The 17,578-nt window shown below is 59.7% G+C and overlaps 5 protein-coding genes across 5 annotated transcripts; all 5 read right to left on the bottom strand.

Annotated features, from left to right (window-relative positions):
* Positions 1-146: 146 nt before the first annotated feature.
* Positions 147-5,513, bottom strand: PUNSTDRAFT_119292 (uncharacterized protein). The gene is made up of 4 exons (XM_007381704.1): positions 4,388-5,513; positions 1,905-4,326; positions 1,714-1,838; positions 147-1,645 (listed from the first exon to the last, which is right to left on the bottom strand). The coding sequence occupies exons 1-4, from the start codon at positions 5,423-5,425 to the stop codon at positions 599-601; spliced, it is 4,632 nt and encodes a 1,543-aa protein (XP_007381766.1). The 5' UTR covers positions 5,426-5,513; the 3' UTR covers positions 147-598.
* A 197-nt stretch (positions 5,514-5,710) lies between these two features.
* On the bottom strand, positions 5,711-9,410 carry PUNSTDRAFT_84168 (uncharacterized protein). The gene is made up of 10 exons (XM_007381703.1): positions 8,939-9,410; positions 8,804-8,878; positions 8,472-8,740; positions 7,904-8,413; positions 7,707-7,847; positions 7,218-7,634; positions 6,792-7,146; positions 6,637-6,733; positions 6,425-6,575; positions 5,711-6,353 (listed from the first exon to the last, which is right to left on the bottom strand). The coding sequence occupies exons 1-10, from the start codon at positions 9,174-9,176 to the stop codon at positions 5,805-5,807; spliced, it is 2,802 nt and encodes a 933-aa protein (XP_007381765.1). The 5' UTR covers positions 9,177-9,410; the 3' UTR covers positions 5,711-5,804.
* Positions 9,411-12,441: 3,031 nt separating this feature from the next.
* PUNSTDRAFT_50928 (uncharacterized protein) lies at positions 12,442-13,865 on the bottom strand. Its single transcript, XM_007381702.1, has 2 exons — positions 13,733-13,865; positions 12,442-13,667 (listed from the first exon to the last, which is right to left on the bottom strand). Exons 1-2 carry the CDS (start codon positions 13,814-13,816, stop codon positions 13,077-13,079), a joined length of 675 nt encoding a protein of 224 aa, XP_007381764.1. The 5' UTR covers positions 13,817-13,865; the 3' UTR covers positions 12,442-13,076.
* A 1,757-nt stretch (positions 13,866-15,622) lies between these two features.
* On the bottom strand, positions 15,623-15,904 carry PUNSTDRAFT_27365 (uncharacterized protein; the record flags this gene model as incomplete). The annotated part of the gene is made up of 1 exon (XM_007381701.1): positions 15,623-15,904. A coding segment is annotated over one exon (282 nt), but the record flags the coding sequence as incomplete, so codon positions are not given.
* A 30-nt stretch (positions 15,905-15,934) lies between these two features.
* Positions 15,935-16,198, bottom strand: PUNSTDRAFT_39047 (uncharacterized protein; the record flags this gene model as incomplete). The annotated part of the gene is made up of 1 exon (XM_007381700.1): positions 15,935-16,198. A coding segment is annotated over one exon (264 nt), but the record flags the coding sequence as incomplete, so codon positions are not given.
* Positions 16,199-17,578: the final 1,380 nt, after the last annotated feature.

The following is a 17,578-nucleotide window of genomic DNA, read 5'->3' as shown; positions in this document are numbered from 1 at the left end:
GGTCCGGCCTTCTCCTTCCCACTCCATCTCCATCAAGGGCCGCCGGTCTAAATTTCCAGGACAAATCCTCGATGGTGCCGTGAGCGTGGTATCGTGTCGGTATCGAATAATACAAATGCGTGTGTATGTGTGGTGTACTAATACTGGTGCGACATGGTGATTGCTGTGGTGTATAGTGCGAATAACTTCGTGTGTGCGTGCGATGCCAGAATATAACGGAGCCCGTTGCCTAACACCCTGAGGAGAGGAAAGACGAGAAGACCCTTGACCAGAAAAAAAATAAGAAAGACCATCAAAGAGAGACGAGAGACGAGGGAGATAAGAAAAAATCCGAAGCAACAAGACAAACACGTGGAACGAAGGTGGGGAGAAGAGGTATGCAGAGCAACGAGGAGCGGGAATCAAGGAGAGGCGTTTAGGTGGGAGGAGGTAGGTAGAGGGGGGGAGCGGGAACCGGGGGGTCCATAGCCACGTTCGGTCCACCTCAGAATAGACTCGTCTTTTGGAACAACAGCCCGGCGACCTGGGGATACACAACGCGCACCACCGCCAACGGGAGCACGATCCAGCTCAGAACCCCCAAAGCCGCCTCGCACCGTCATTCGGACGCGAGCGGTGGCACGTGTGACTCCCCCTCCTCCTCCCGCGCGAAGTCGACCGCTTTCGGCGTCGGGAACGCGCCGGGCAGCGGCGCCTCGTCGTCGGAGTCTCTATCCCGGGGCGAAGAGCCCCCGTCGGCGGGCGTGTGATAGGACGACGGCGCGGCCGAAGACGACGCGGGCGTCGACGCCCTTGAGGCCGGATCGGGATCTAAGGTTTCGGACGCCGCGCCAGCTGCCGTGATCGTCGGAGGAATCGTCTCGAGGTCCACGGCAGTCTCCGAAGACGTGGCCGACGCCGCGTTAGGGAGCGACGACGCGCTGGCGCTGGCGCTCGACAAGGACGCGGAAGCGGAGGCGAGGTCCGACGGCGGGGTGAGCACCGACTTGGCCGCGAGGTCGCTGTCGCTCGCGCTCGTCTCCGCTCCAGGCGACCTCTCCTTCTCCTTCCTCGCCTCTCCAGCCCGAACACCCGCCCTCGTCTTCTCCTTCTCCTTCTGCTCCCGGCGCACCAACTCCTCCCCCACCCTCGACAAACTCCCCTCGCGACTCCTCACCCCCGGCGTCGCCCTCCCCTCCGGCACATGCAACCGGCTCGCCACGCCCCTCGCCATCGCCTGCGCCACCTGCCCCGAATTCACCGCCCGCACGCTCGCCCCCTCCGGCCTCAGATCCGCCCACATCTGCAACGCCTTGATCGACCCCCATTCGATGATCTTGTTGTTCAACCACACGAGCGACACCGGCTTCGTCAGAAAGTCGTTGCACCCCGCCGCCAGCGCCGCTACTCGGTCGCTCTGCAGCGAGCTCGCCGTCAGCGCCACGATGATCACCGAAGACCGGTACGGCGACGGAGGAGGGGGCGCCCCAAAGCTGAGGTTGAGGCTCGTGATCCGCGAGTCGGCAGAGAGCGACGAGGCCGCTTCCGACGGCGTGCCCAGGTCGGACGAGGGCGTCCCTGGCCCGACGGCGCCGTACATCTTCTCGATCCGCCGGATCTCCTTCGTCGCCTGTATACCGTCCATGACCGGCATCTGAATGTCCATCTGCGCACGAACACGCATGTAATCAGTACACAGTATCGCACGACAGGTTTCTGGACATGAGCACTCACCAGGATCAGATGGAACCCTCCCGTCCGCCACTTCGAAACCGCTTCCGCCCCATCCTTCGCCACGTCATACTTGATCTTCTTCCGCTTCATGAACGTCGACAAGATCGTCTGATTGATCGGGTTGTCTAAGAACAAGGTACGGTCGTCAGCGCCCTTCCTCGCCTTGCCCATACGAACGCAAATATGCTCACCATCGACGATTAACACGCTGATCGGCGGCACGACCTTGTTCTCCCCGCCCGTGCCAGAAGCAGTCGCCGCAGGCTTCACCACCGGACTCCCCCTGGGCGCCTGACTCCTCCTCCTCCTCACGATCCTCGGCGTGTGCCCTCCGGCGCTGTCCGCCCCATCGCTCCTCGGACTGACCGGCGGCGTGCCCTCCCTCCTCTCCCTCTCCAGCATGACCCCGCTCTGTCGCCTCACCGGCCTCGGCAGCCCCGGCGTGCTCACCGCGTCGGGCGAGATCACCTGCATCCCCGCCGACACGATCGCCTGCAAGCTCGGCGGAGTCTCGACATGTAACGGGGACGGCGACGGCGTCGGTGCAGTCACCATCGTCGCGGGACGACGCGCCTCTGCCAACGCCGTCGCCGCGAGCACCGGGCTCTTCTTCACGTTCGCCGGCGTCGATGGACCCGCTTGTTGTTGTTGTTGCTGCTGCTGCTGCTGCACGCTCTCCTTCTCCTTCTCCTTCTCCTCCCTCTCCCTCTCTTTCCCCTTCCCCTTCTCCTCCCTCTCTACCCCACGTTCCCCGCTCTGTCTCCTACTCCCCACCCTCGGACTCCCCACCACCGTACCCGTCCCCTTCTCCACCAACCCCAGCCCAACACCGGGACCCAACGTCTGCGCGCGCCCCGACCCAGACCCCTTCGGCCTCGGATGAAAGAAGATCGCCGCCGGCTGCCCGTCCGGGCTCTGTATCACCAACCCCGAGCTCGGGCTCGTCCCCAGCTTCTCCGCCGCCTCCGCAAAATACTCCATCCCCTCGCTCGTCGCGAGCGGGCTCGGCGGGAGCGGATGGTGCCCGTGCGCACCGCCCATAACCACCTCGCCCGGGCTGCGCGTCTTCTCCGACCCTCCCCTGAGCCCACTCAGCGGCCTCGACGGCGGCGACCCAGGCGTCCGTCCGCCATGACCGTTCCCCCCGCTATTATTCCCGCTGCTCGACCCTCCCCCGCTTCCACTTCCGCTTCCGCTTCCACTTCCACTTCCGCCGCTGCTACTATTCTGTCCGCTCGATCCGACGCCGCCAACGTGGGCGTTACCGCCGGCGTTGTTGGCCGTCGCGTGGTGCAGCGCGGGCGGGAATCCGAAGAACGGCGACGCGAGGCCGGGCGACATCGGGCTCGTCGCGATCGGCGCGAAGAACGGGTCGACGACCGGCTTCGTCACCGCCGTGTGCAGCGCCGTGAGGAACCGCCGCGGCCCCGCCGGCTTCGGTATCACGATCACCTCCGGCACGCGCGCCTGCGCAGGCTGGAAGAAGATGGACTGCACCGCGTCCTTGACGAGCTTGTAGTTGGTCAGGCTCGTAAAGTGTATGATCACGCTCGGCTGCGTCTGAGCGTTGAACGGCGCGAAGCCGGCGGACGCGTTCGAGGAGCCGGGAGCGGCGGAGCCCTGTTGCACGGGCAGCCCGAGCGAGCGCGCGACGTGCGGCGACGAGCGCGGGCGGTGGTTCGCCGCGAGCGAGGGCCGCTTGCGACCGATATGTAGAGGGTACGGCTGTTCCGCGCGCGCCTTCCTGAGCCGTTCGCGAAGCACCAGGACGTCGTCGTCGATGAACACCAGCGGCGCATGCTGCGCAGCGGGGACCGACGCATTCGGCATGGCAGGCGCCGACGCCGAATCGGGCAACGTCGAAGGAAACCCGTCCACGGACGACGCGCTCAGCGGGGGCGTCATCCGCGATCCCACCGACCCCGGCCCGAACATGCTCCTCCCGCTCACCGCCTCCGTCGTCGCCATCTCCGGTATACTCTCCAACCCCGCATCCGTAGGCTCCTGCTCTCCCTCTCCGACGCCCGTCTCGGGCGCGACGTGGCTGACGTCCAACCCCCACGCGGTGAGGTAGCTCGACAGATGGTGCGCGAACGAGCCCTTCGAGCTCGCGTACAGCGTGACCTTCCGGCCCTTCAGCGTCTCCGCAAACGCCTGGAGCTCGTCGAGCGTCGGCTCGCTCGCGATGCGCACGTGCCCGTACGGCGCCTCCTCGGGCGTGAGCCCGACGGACGGGTTGACCGCCGCCGGGTCGCCGCGCGGGAGGGTGAACACGACCTCGCAACCGCGGCCGAGCGAGAACGTCTTGGGCGGGACCGCGGGGAGGAACCTCGCGTCCTGGAGGCGGAGCAGACGGCGGAGGACGGACGAGCTGTAGTTCGGTTCGGGGCGCGTCGCGGTGGGCGAGGGCGGCGGCGAGTCGAGCGTGCCCGTGGTCGGCGCTGGATCGGGCAAGAACTTGTGCGCGATGTCGATCGCACAGCGCAGCTTGCCGAATTGGTGCGGATGAGCGCCGTCATCCGGTTCGGGCGTGAGGGGCGTGGTGTCGGCGATAAAGAGGCCTATTTCGATGGAGTCGCCACGTTTGGCCGTGGAGATGACTTGCCGCAGTATCTAGGGCTGTGTTCAGCACAAGGGGCCGGAACACAACGTTGTTTCCGCGGGAAGCGCTCACATGCGTTATGGTGTACGATATCCCACACTCGTCGCCCCTGACCGAGACGTGCTTGAGGCCCACGTCGCCGTGATATATAACGAGATCCACGCCGGCGTCCGCGGCGAACCCGCTCATGGAGTCGCCCAGGCTCTGGAGCGTCTCGCCGATGTCAAAGTCGGAGATGACACCGTTCGAGAACGGGAGGCGGTCCGAGCCGGACGTGAGCGGCGGACTGGGCAGGCCGGAGGCGAACGTGGACATATTGGCGGACATATAGTTTAGGTTCTTCATGCTCGTGAACATGGCCGAGATGGACGGGGTCGGGATCGAGAGCGAGCACGCGGAGAACTGCTCCTTGGCCGGATCGAGCACCTGCGGCGGCGAGAGCTGGAGGAGGGTCTGGATGACCATCTGCGCCCAGTCGGCGAGCTCGAGCGAGAGCTCATGGGTCCACAAAGGCGAGTCGTCTTGCGCGATCGGGCTCTCGAGCGCGGTCTGGGGTGGCGAGTTGCTGCTGATGCTCGAGAACCCCCGACGCGGGTTCTTGAGGTGCCCGAGCTGGGACGGGACGGGCATCGAGAAGGCGCGAGTGAGGCGAGGCAGGGGCGGCGGCGGGCCTTCTGCGGGTTGGGGCACCTCGAGCGGGTTCTCGTCGAGGTGCAGCCGGTTGGTGGGCGTGTATTCGCTGCCCTCCGTGTCCTGTTCCTCTAGATCCTGCTGGCCCGCGTCCGTCCCCTGCGCCACCCCTGCACGTCCGTCAATCCTATCCGGGACCCTCCCGCCCGCCTCGTGATCGCTGTGCGCGTCCGATGCGTCCGTATCCGCGTCCGACGTGGACGCCGAATCGCCCAGCGCAGGCACGCGCTCCATGATCGTCGACGGCGCCGCCGCGCCTCCAGGGGGAGCCGTGCCGTCCTTCGGCCAGGCGAAAGCAAACTTGGACGAGGACGGTAGCTCGACCATAACGCCGTCCGAACCCGCGGCGTCGGGATCGGTCTGGGTGCCGCTGCTGTAGACGACGGGAAGGCGGACGACGGGCAGCTTGGGCGCAGACATGGAAGTGGGCGTCGTCGTCGTCGTCGTCGAGGCCGTTGCCTGCGTCGAGCGGGCGGTGGTGGTGCAGAGGCGACCGCGTCTGGTTTCTGTACGGAGAAAAAGGAGGAAGGTACTGCCGCTTGAGGTCGTTGCCGCGCACTCCACAGCTCTGCTGCTTTATTACGTAAGCCATGACCGGGGCGCGCGCTATTCCCGTCCCCCGCCCGCCGGTGCCTTGCCTTGAATAGAATCCCACAACGCCGTCCACGTTCCACGCGGACTCGCGCCACACACGCCGTGTTCACGCAACCGCAAAGCGCGTTCAGGAAATCGTATGTACATACAAAAGAAAAAAACGCCCAAACCACGGCACCGAAGGCAGCAAGCACCGAAACCGCGCTCAATATTGCAGCTCCACATCGCCCTCCGCGACGAGGTCCATATCGTGGTAGCTGACCTTCCGACCCGCCGCCGCCCTCGGATCCTCCTTCGCGTCGGGCGGCGGGGGCGGCGGCGGGCCCGTGTTCCTTCTCCTGCCCCCTCCCCCCGGCCCCGGCTCGAGGATCGCCTGCGACGGCTTCGGCGGCAATCCCGGCGCAGCGGGGGGAAGCCCGTCTCCGGGCGCATCATACCCCGGCGGCGCGTACCCGCCGATCCGGTCGCCCAACCGCCGCCCCGCGTACGGCGGGTAAGCGGCAGCAGCGGCCTGCGCAGCGTACGGGTCCCAATAGCCCCCGCCGCCGTTGGCATACGCCGGGGGCGGATAGCCTTGCGCATACGGCGCGCCGCCGTAGAACCCGCCTCGGCCGTAATCACCCGCGGGGTAGGCGGGCCCAGCCAGGCCGTACGCCTGCGGAGGGGGTGGCGCGCTGTTTCCGACCGGCGCGGGCGGGTGCGTGAACGGCTGGATGTGGTGCGGATCGAGCGCAAAGTTGTTGAAATAAGGAATCTAATGAGAGAAGGATCATCAGCGATTTGGGGGGGTCGCGGTGATAAGCACCAAGATGGTGGTCGCTTTACCTCGTCGAGATGCTTGATCAACTCCGGGTGCTTGTTCGAGATGTGTTTTTCCACGAACGAAGTCGCCTTGAACAGCTTCTGGCACGTTTTGCAGCGGAACTTGCTCTCGTCCTCCTGCTTGATGTAAGGCTCGACGGCCTTTGACAGCTCCCTAGATAATAACATGGATGCTCGTTCACGTAATAATGCCAAGAGGGTGACGAGATACGTACTCATCGTAGCTTTTCCCGCCGTAGTCCCTCGGGTCCACGCCGTCTCTGTTGATTAATAGAGCAGCCTTGCTGTCAAGCCATTCCAGCCACCTCTCATCTACCAGCATCCGACAATGGTCAGTATCTGCACTCCCATCAGGGTTCAGCCAACCGACCGTTCCGCTTCCAATCCCGATTCTCCCCCCTTTCCCTCCTCTTCCTCTCCTTTCCCTCCTCCTTCTCCTTCTTCTCGCCATCACCCCCTTCACCGCCTTCTACGCCTTCCGCTCCACCACCTTCACCCTCACCCTCCTTCTCTTCCACCTTCTCCCTCGCCTCCGCCTCCGCCTTCTCGCGATTCGCTACCTCGCGCTCATACTCCTCCCTCAAGCTCTTGCTCAACGGCTTCCTCTCATGCTTGATGCACTTCCGCTGCAGCTCCTCAACGTGGTCCGTCACGACCGCGCAATAGTAGCATGTATGGAACGCGGCACGGAGATACGCGAGGTACAGATCCAGCGTTACTACAGTCTATCGCAAACGCGCACATCAGAATCCGCGCGCAACGATATATGAATCGAAAACAAAAAAAAACCGCTCACTTTCTTAGCCTGGAACGCCTTCTCGTCCGCCGGATCGATCAACCCCGCCTGCACGAAACCGTCCATCAACTGCCCCACCTTCCTCTCCACCGCCTCGCTCCCCCGCTCCCTCGGCTCCGGGTCTTCCTCCTCATCCACGTCCATCGTCTCCTCCTTCTGCTCCTCCTTCTTCACACCCTCTCCCTCGCCACCCGCGTTCTCGCCTTCGCCTTCGGTACCCTCCGTCGGCTTCTTGGGTTTCTCAGGTTTGAACGTGCGCAACTTCGTGTACTCGTCCTCCAGCACGGCCGCGAGCGCCTTCACGTTCGCAAGGTCCTTCTGCAAACGATCGGGCCGGCTCGCGACCTCGGGCGCGTACCTCACCCGGTTCACGAACGGCTTGGTGTTGTGCGTCACGTGTAGCTTGAAGCCCTCGATCTGGAGAGGGAACGAATATATGTTTTTGTTAGCGCTAGGGCGTCCTGCGTGAATATATGGCGCATCGCGCACCTTTTTCTCGCTCAGCTCGGACATGATCGAGGGCATATCCGCATCCTCGCGGAACTTGAGCCACCCAGCGCGATAGTAGTTTCTCTTCTGCAACGGGTCGCCGAGCGCCAGGTACACAAAGCCCGGCATGCTGGCAATCGCCTATGATGCCATGTGACATGAGTTACACGCCGTTCACAAGGCACGGCGACACTCACATCTTCGAGCTTCGCTCGTCCGATGTCGGGCGGAATGGTCCGGATCATGACCTGGTTCCCCTCCGTCACAGCCGTCACCTCCTCGCCGCGGTTTAGGATGCGCTTATCGACCGGCCCTTTGCCATTCGCCTCCGCCTTGCTCGGATCGTCCTCCCCCGCGGCGTCCTCGAGCTGCACGTCCTCCTGCTCGTTCTTGACCTCCTCGCCGCCCGGGGCAGCCGCCTCGTCCTCAGTTTTCACCGCGGCGCTCCCGTTCCCGTTCGCCGTGCTTTCGGCGGGAGCGGGCGCCGGCGTCGGAGTCTCTTTTACGGGCGACGTAGCCGGCTCGGGCTCGGGCTCGGTAAAGGCGGGGTCGAACTTGCCCGCGTCGAGGTCAGCGAGAAAAGCCGTCATGCGGCCCTTCCACCCAACCTTGCGCACGCGCATGCGCATATTCGCGTACTCCGGCGCCGGGTCGTACTTCTCCGCAAACCAAGGCGACTTTCGGTGGTGGTCAAACATGCGTTGCAACTGATACCCCAGTCAGACTTCTATCCACCGCATATAAGTGCGACACGAGTCGACGCACCTGCGTGGCAGCAAACTCCTTTTTGTACTTCTCCCACCGGGCGCGGATCCCGTTGCGTGGCTTGCTGCCGTCGCCGGCCTCCTGCTCTGCCGCTTTGTCCAGGTTGTCCTCTTCCGTCGCCTGCGTGGGATAATGGTACCGGAACCACTCCGCGTACTGCTTCAGCGACGACGGGTAGTCGAACGTGTGTGGGTCGGGCGGAGCATGACGTGACGAGCCGTATGGGGGATATGGCCCACCGCGGTGAGGCGAGTAGCGACCGGATCGATCTACGAAAGGTAACGCATCAGATCGCCTGCAGTTATTCACCGACGACCAGAAAAAAAGCGCACCATATTCGTCGTAGCGCGGCCGCGGGTCGTACCGAGTATCGTACGGAGACTGCGAACGCCTTCGTTTCCTCCCAGCTGTGCGGAAGAAGCACCGCGTCAGCCCAACGCGATGCGAGGAGTCAAATGTGTACACACCTTCGTCCATCGACGGGCTCCGGCTCCGGCCGCGTCGCCCATAGTCGTACGCGGCACGTTCACGCTCGTAGCTCGCCCACGCCCGGTCACGCTCGTACGCGTCCCAGTCGGCGCGGTAGTCGCCGTAGGGCGGGGGGTAACCCGCACCGCCGCGGTACGAGCTAGGTGAGCGCGAGCGCGAGCGGCGCGGCGGCGGTGGGTACGGCGGCGCGCCCCCAGACGCATTCCATGTCGACATCTCCACAGAAGTAGCAATAGCACGCTACGCGCAGGGGCAGATGCGCAAAGCGAAAACGAAGCAGGCGACGATGACGAGACTGTGAAAGTAGACGGACGGGTGCGCGTGCGTCAGAGAAAAAGAGCAGAAAGCGAGGCAGGATCAGAGCGTGAAGCAGCGCGGAGGTCGAGCATGATGGGAGACGGACCTCTTGCGATCGCTGCGCTCAACGACGGACGCCGGGGCTTCGTCAACGTTGGCGGCGATGAGAAGGGAAGGGGCGACGTGCGCGGCGACCTGGACCTCCCGCCGAAACAATTCCCACGGCCTAAATCGTCTCGTGTTGCTGACACAGGTCCAGATCCTTGTTTCCCTTGTTCTCCGGGCACGGGCAGCAGAACGACCCTGCATGACATTCGTTTTTGCCAACTTGTTTGCTATTAGCATAAGAACGGGATTGGCAACATGCCTGAAGCTCCAAGATAGCTGACTCTTTACGTTCGCCTCACCTTTCACCTCATGGCGACTTGGACTACGCGAGAATACATTTGACCTTGGTGAATGCGATAGCAAGTATGCTCTGGCTATCGATGCTAGCAGGTCGAAACGAGCTAGGTAGCTCAGCATCAGGTGTCAATGGTGATCGACATGGCTGTTCCGCATATTCATATCCGAGGCTATCAGGTGCTATCTCGTCCGAGACCTATGACTTGAGCCAACCTACGAGTGGCGGCGTTCATCTTCACCTGTACGACTCAGCATGGATAGAACGGTGCAGACTCTGGAGGTCGTGACAGTGGCCTCAAAGGCCGTCCCGATCGTCGGCGATTATCTCGAAGGTGTTCTGGGTACCGCTCTACCGCAAGCCAAGACTGCTGAGGTACATGAAGGAGTTTATGAACGTCGACTTGGGTGCGCATACTTTCGCTCAGAAAGCAAAGGCCTACAACGACGATAGTCGACTTTTGGCACGCAGAATTGCCTCTGTCGAGAGCGCCGCAGCGAGACATATCATGCGCATGCTCGAAATTGCAGCCGGATGACCTCGTCCTTCGGTGACAACCCATACATGCATCGTTTTAGGGGTGAGCTGACCATAACGTACAGAAAGCTGGAAGACACTGCCTACGTAACGAAACGATCGGCTACCTGTCCTGAGAACGCATGCGGGACAAGCAATGGTCATATCGGAGTTACGCATGAAGATCTTTGGTGTTAGTAACTTCATGAAGCATGAATGTAGTCACACTTCGCTGAAGGATGCATGTCTAAATCCGTGCACAAGTCAACACAGAAGCCGAGATAAAGACATTGACGCTAGCCCTTGAGTGCGTTCAGCATAGCCTCGGCAACCTAAAGGATATTTGACAACGGTTTTGACGGCGACGTAAGTAGGTGGCTCCCGTGAAACAGCGTGCCGCACTAAACACCCCCAGATTCGCCTGCATCGCGGAGCGATTTCATCATACAGGAAAAGGTTCAACTCGCATTGGTATCTCAATCGCAATCTCAGGCTGACCTTTCTACTATTGGAGCACATATGAAACAGTGGTACGGAACGATCTTTTCACCACCTTACCTGATGATGGAACGATTCAGTGATCACTCTGCTGTCATCCCTGATGCTTAAGCAACTAAATGATCTGAAGCTTGTACATGCATATTCTCTACCTCAGATCTCACAGGTATTGCCATCTCGTGTTCATGAAGAAATACGTGGCCACTCCCAGACCATCGTCTCCTTGAATTTGGCTACTTCGGCATTGGCTACATACCTCAGATCTTGACGAGACACTCGCTGCGGGTGGTACTCCTTTGATACGTCGAGGATATGTACGTCCCACCCCACAGACTTTCATGCTAAATATCGTCTTCCATAGTTCCGCATAGGGGAAACCCGCTTACATGGCCATGCAGTTCCGGGCGCATTATATTTCTTTAAATGTCCCTACGTCGATATTGGACCTCCGCACATACCTGGGAATACTAGGCTTTACACGATGGAGAACACGCGTTCGATATTCGAACCCCGTCATCCCACGAACAGTCTTTGCTGTCTTAAATTAGACTTCACCGGCATGACCATTTTTGTGGATAGGTAAGTGGATATGTCTGTCCATCGTCCAGTAGCGAGTTGATACGGATGATGGATGCGCCGCTGTGCTCTAGACAAACTTGAACAACGATCTGTCGCTTATCCGTGAATGCGAGTAGGACCCCTCCTCGTTTCAGCTCTCGACGGTACCTTCTTGTTAGTGTTGCCGCAAGTCAAGCTGAGTCGAGCCGAGTTGACAAAATTGCAATAACTTGCTTATCAAGTTACGACAAGCCAATTTGTGAGTTCGGCTTGCGAGTTGGCGGACAGTTTCCCACCCTGCGACCGGACCTAGCAGCGACATTGAGCTGTGGCAGGTCAATGTTTGGCACCCTGACAATCAAGCCGTTCAGCCAAGGCCACGTTTTCATCGTGTGAACCGATTCTCTGCATGGACCAATCGGTAGTGTCGCTGAACGTGGGATAACAGCAGTGCCAACTCGCAAGCTCACGCAAGTCCAACTCGAGGCCCACAAGCCAAGTTGAGTTGTCGTTTTTGCAAGTTGAGTTGAGTTGGAATTGACTTCAACTCAACTTGGCGGCAACACTACTTCTTGTACGATTTCTGTTTTGCTATGAGTTGTCACGAATATATATGCCGTGGCTTTCTGTATTCTCGTGTTGCACCTCACGCGGCCCGCGTACGCAGTTTACCTGCTATGTTAAATAGCATGCAGATGGCATCTATGCGGGGACCCTGCAATCTCGGGCATTCCATGCCCGGAGAGAAGCCTGCACCGTTGGGCTAGCCCGTGAGCCCAGATCGTACGACGAGCCCGGAGGCTGGTTGACATGTGTATACCACCCATTTTACTTCCAATATGATCTCACCGCGATCGTTCCATCGGTTTGACACGTACAAGGATAATCAATGCCGTTGCCTCAACGTTGCCTAGGAATCTCCGCTTAGAGCGTTGGTTCGAGCCCGATCTCGAACCTTGGATGTATGTCGAAGCAGGGTCTGAATAGGTTCACACCGCCTTTGGTTATCGATATAGCGACGGTAAGGACAAGGGCTGTCGGACATCGAAATGCTGTCGCTCCCTGCACCGCTGCAAATGGAGAACCAGATACGCAGACTTGCAGCATCCATCTCACGAATATCCCGACTCAGGACCAATTATGTGAGGATCCACGACCAACGCCGTAAAATCGCGCATTATAACTACATTCTACACGTACAACAAAAAAGGAGGTCTTGCGTTGAATGGAGAGTAAGAAGAAAAGTACGTCTACAATTATCCGAGATCAAATACTTCAGACCAGGGAGGTCAGTGGAGTGGAGTCGAGGTGCGTGAACGGGAACGGGTTCGGGGAGGTATCGTAACTTGAGTTATTTGCTGTTGATGATAACAAAAGGGGTAGCGACGGATGAAGTGGAAAGAGTCCCAGGATGGTGTAAGTGTTGTGTTATGCAAGTGGGGAGTCCGTGAGGAGCGGCATCGGTAGGAGGACATATGACCGTGTCCGGGAAAGGACGTGTAGCTCCGCAGATAAGCAAGAGGTTTCGCCGATACGTGTACCTGGCGGAATGGTGCGGCCATGATGCGGTCCGGAGGCAGATTCTTCGCATGACGCATGCCACGCGAGTATCCGAGGTATCCGAGAGGATCCCAAGGACCCGGCACTAGAAGCGTGCACGCTACGCTTTGTTACATTCCGTATTGTGTGCCAAGTGAGGCCGCTGCGGACTTCGCAGAGCGAGAGTAGTACAAAGTGAGAGAGGAGGGGTGGCAAGGCTGTGCGAGAGCGGGGTATGTTTCGTAACTTGATGAATGGAACGGCGCGGGGTTGGCGGGTGAGGGAACCCCGGTTTCAGAACAGAGTTATGCCCCGGTTACGAATAAGCTACGCTGCTGCGGAGCGATGCCCAAGCGTGGCGTCTGCTGCGCGAAGTACGGATTCGGAGCAGCGTGTGCCTGTGAACCGCCGAACGGTTGCGTCTGTTGCGCCAGGAAGGGCGATTGCTGGGACGGCCGGCCGACCTGGGCGAAAACCGAGGGCGCGGCGGGCGCAGGGTTGCTCGCAGCCACGTAGAACGGGTCAGTCGTCGCGAAGAGCGACGAGCTGTGTTGTTGCTGTTGCTCGTCGAGCGCTGCCGACCAGGAAGTCTGCATCTGATGCTGTTGCGAGGGGGCGGCGGTGGTCGTCGAGGACGAGCCGCCGAGGAGCTGCTCCTCGACCAACCGTTCGTCCTCGTCGTCGGTGAGCATGCTATCGTCGACCGAGCGGCGGCTGCAAAGGCTCGCGCTGCGTCTCTCAGTGCGCATCTGGCTCCACGGGAACGAGCCGGTCGGAGACGTGGGGGTGCACGCGATGGGCGTATTGCACGGCTGGTATCCGATCTCGCGGTTTGGGATCGACTGGGAATGCTGTTGCGGTAACGCGTGCGCGAAAAGCGTCTGAGCAAGCTGAGACTGTCGGCGGGGACACGGGTATGAGAAAAAACCCCGTCGGTTTGAGGGAAGATTGTCAGACGAACCTGGAGCGCAGCGAGGTCCATGGCCTCCTGGCCGATGTGGCTGGAGCCAAAACTGGCGACGAGATCGTCAACGGTGATGCTCATCGCTGTGCTGGACGACGGCGAAGACTGAAGGGCCGGTTAAGGTTAGAGGGGGATGGCGCCGCATGCTTGTGAAAGGGCGCGAGAGATATAGCGCACCCCCGGCTGATGCCCGCGGGCCGTGTTCCGGCGACTCCGACGTCCGGGACAACTCGGGCCTAGCACGCATTCGCTTGTCGCCGCGGCTGGCGTCCCGCGTAAATCGTCTCCCGTGCCTGAACTTCTCCACATTCCTCCGCGACGACGCAACGGGTTGGCGCTACTCCTCACTCACATATACCCCATGTTGCAAGTGCAATTGACGCACTGTGCCGGGTGCCCATAGATCTATTGCAGTCGCGCGTGAATCCTCGGATTAACACGTCGGACTTGAGGTGGAATTCCTCAGAACGGCGATGAGATCGCGCCTCCAGGCCCATGGCGAACCGAGCTGCGCACCCCATAGCTGTCCTTCCAGACACAGGACAGCTGCGTCTCCATCTGAGAATCGCATGCACCGCGCATCTTCTCACACGCAAGACGGGCATCAACCTTGTCGTTCCGCTAAATCTGGCTTGCTCTCTTCTTGCAGGACTTCGACTCGACTCACCACTTGGAAAGACTCCGATGATATCACGACGGATGTATGTCTGGATCTAAGTTTTCATTGCTCTGGACAAGGGGACATGACTCCCGTTTCAACGTGTACCTCGAGCACCGGTACTGAGGGCTCAACTTACCCATATTAGCGTTCTGGGAAGGGAAGGCCAAACACAAAACATACCAGCGACTCATGGCGCTGCGCAGTTCCCTCCCTCGCGCCAGATCCGTCTTCATCTACGTCCGATATGACTTGTGCTGACTGCTGTGCTCCGTCTCCGTCGCGCAAAGCTTATTCTTCTGCATTCAGTACCGCTCAGGATCAGACCCCATGGTGTAACGGTGCGGCACCCTTATCTTCCCAGCATTAGCACCATCCGGCGCCGACGATCCATCTGTGGATCACCTCGGATACGCGTACAATTGAGTCGTCATATCACACCGCCGGTCTCCAGAGAGGTTACTGAGCAAGGACACGGCCCGCGCGTATGATCCGTGCCATGTCCGATGCGTGGAGAACGCATGCCTCCCGGGTTTCCTGAAGGATCCGAAATCTCTCGCTTTGCGAGCTTCTGGCTTCCGGAAGCGTCTCCGCATGCTCCCCGTTCCCTGACAGTCGTGGGTACGTTGGCGTTGGCGTCCGATATCATGCATGTAGCCTTCTGTTGTTCGTTGGACTGTTGGTCGATAAACAAATAAGTAGTCTAAGTAGGATGCGCGTCAGATATCATATGATTGCCGCTTGATAGGTCTCTCCACAAGTTCGTTCACAACCATGTTTTTTTTTTTTTTTTTTTTTTTTTTTTTCCTTTGTTTAACGTCCGTTGCGGGCGTGCCATATGTTAGACGTTACTGTACAAGCGTATGCCTCTATCCCAATCTTATCCGTCTCCGTTGACTTCTTCCGGTCAAAACCACTGCCTCTCAGGTTTGGATCTGATCGGCTTGGGCGCCTGGTTAGGCGGTGCGTGATGGTATGTTGTGGTAGGTGTCGCATTGTGCTTCCCGTCGTCGCAGTTCCTGTCCTTCCCGGTTCGTTCATCGTCTCCTGGGCGCGTTAAAACCTCCCGCCATAAAACCACTTGGGGAAAACTGGCGGGAGGAAAGCTACCCCTCACCGCCTCCTCCTTCGTCTCTCCCTTCCCGTAGCTCCCTCGATCTCTGGTTCCGTCGGTCCCTCTTCTCCTTGTCCCTGTCGTATGGGTCCACCCAGCGATCTTCGTCTATGTCGACGTTGCCGTGTGTCTGCGCGAATCGACCTGTTTCCGTGATGTACCTGTAGAGGGCCGGCAGTGCCTTCGAGTCCGATAGCAAGTACTTAATGTTACTCGCCTTGTGTCCCAGTTCCGCACGAAGCTTTCTCCTAGGTTCCCTGTATTCCGAGCATTGTGTGAGGAAATGTGATACCGTTTCCGGGTAGGTTCTGCAATGCGGGCATATAGGCATCGGAGATTTCTTGATGCGGTGGAGGTGTTTGTTCAGTCCGATGTGTCCTGAGCGTAGCTGGATGAGAAGCGATAGCTGTTTGCGCGGGAGGACTTGAGCCAGCTTCCTGAAGTGGCTCGGCGTGAACTTTGGGTCGAGTTGCCTGATGCGCCGGACATGTTTGGATTGACGTTCTCGCTTTTCTCGTATCGCCTTTGCTTCCTTCTTGTATGTCTTTCGCACTGCAGATTTGCTCCAGGGAAGCGGTTTGCGTAGTAGTTTAGGTAAAGTACTCGCCGGGCTGGATGTCCCTTGGGCTGCCGCTTTCGCCTCTTCGTCCGCTTTCTCGTTCCCTTCGATGCCGACGTGACCCGGCGTCCAAACCATTGCGATTTCGATCTCGTCTCCGACTCGGTCCGATACGTTCGACATGATCCTATGCGTTTCGTCCATGATGTAATGGGCTCCCCTGGGCTTCTGCGACGCTGTTGACATTAGGGTGGAGGTGCTGTCTGCCCCGATCGTGGCCGTATCGAATCCGTCCTTGTGGCGAGAGATCTGCGAAAGCATGTGCGCTGCCATGAGCTGACCTACGAGTTCTGCTTCGGTAATGCCATAGTGCTTAGCTGATCCTAGGTGGTAGCGGAGCGTTCCGATATGCTTATCGCGGTAGTATAGGACCGACGCTGCGCCGACCTTGTCGTCGATCTCTGATCCATCCGTGTATATCTGTACGTCCGCTTGGTTCTCCTCTGCGGCCGTTTTCGCCTGCTCCTTGTTCGGTGGGATTGCGATGGTGAACGGTCTCGAGTGTCGTGGTCCCTCCCTTGTGGCACTAATCTTCTCCATGCGTTGTGGGTCGATCCGGAATTCCCTGTAGAGTTCGTGTAGGGGTCCTCGATGTGCTTTGACGTACCTCTTTGACGCCCGGCTCGCACATTTGGCCAGGGGGTTCGTCTTTGGCAGTGTCGATATCCGTACCGTGTTGCGGTGGAGCATGTCGTGTACCGCCATGTCGAAGGGGGCTAGATCCGCGTGCGCGTTCAGTATGTCCGTTGGCGTCGTTCGAAGGGCCCCGGTGGAGTGTAGCGCTGCCTGTCGTTGCACGGTTGCCATCTTGCCGATGAACCGCCGGCTGGACCGGTTCTTGATGTTTGGTGGGGATAGCCAGACGTCCGCCCCGTATAGCATTCTTGGGAGAGCGATTGTGAGGTAAAACTTCCTGAGGTATCGGTGCCATACTCCGGAGGCGTTGCGTGCTAGTCGGCGAAAGTGTTGCATATAGTCAGTGCCCTTCTTCAATGCGTACGCTGCGTGCTCGTGAAAGCGTAGTTCTTGGTCTATAATGATTCCGAGCCACTTAGCTGATTCCGCCATTTTGATGATCGTCCCGTTGATGCTGATCTTGGGCCTCTCGGCCGGCCTCGTTTTGGGAGTGCTTTCTGGGTTCGGTTCTCGTCGCCTGGTGAACCCGATGCATACTGTTTTCTCGAGTCCGAATTTGCAGTTCGTAGCTTCGCTCCAGTCGAGGGCCCCGTTCGCCCGTACCATGCAGCTTTCTACTTTGCCCGCTGCTTCTTCCAGGGTGTCGCCGATTGCCAGGAATCCCGTGTCGTCCGCAAAGCCGAATGATTCCTCTCCGTCCGCTCTGTCTGGTGCTTCGCGTAGGAGCCGGTCAATGTAAAATATCATCCCCGTTGATGAGAACGGGTCGCCTTGATCGAGTCCATCTTCAAGGGTGATGATGTCGGATTCGTAGTC

This window comes from Punctularia strigosozonata, assembly GCF_000264995.1.
Source record: "Punctularia strigosozonata HHB-11173 SS5 unplaced genomic scaffold PUNSTscaffold_4, whole genome shotgun sequence".
Taxonomy (NCBI): domain Eukaryota; kingdom Fungi; phylum Basidiomycota; class Agaricomycetes; order Corticiales; family Punctulariaceae; genus Punctularia; species Punctularia strigosozonata.
The sequence above is the reverse complement of the archived record's forward strand: the minus strand, read 5'-3'. Positions and strand labels throughout refer to the sequence as shown.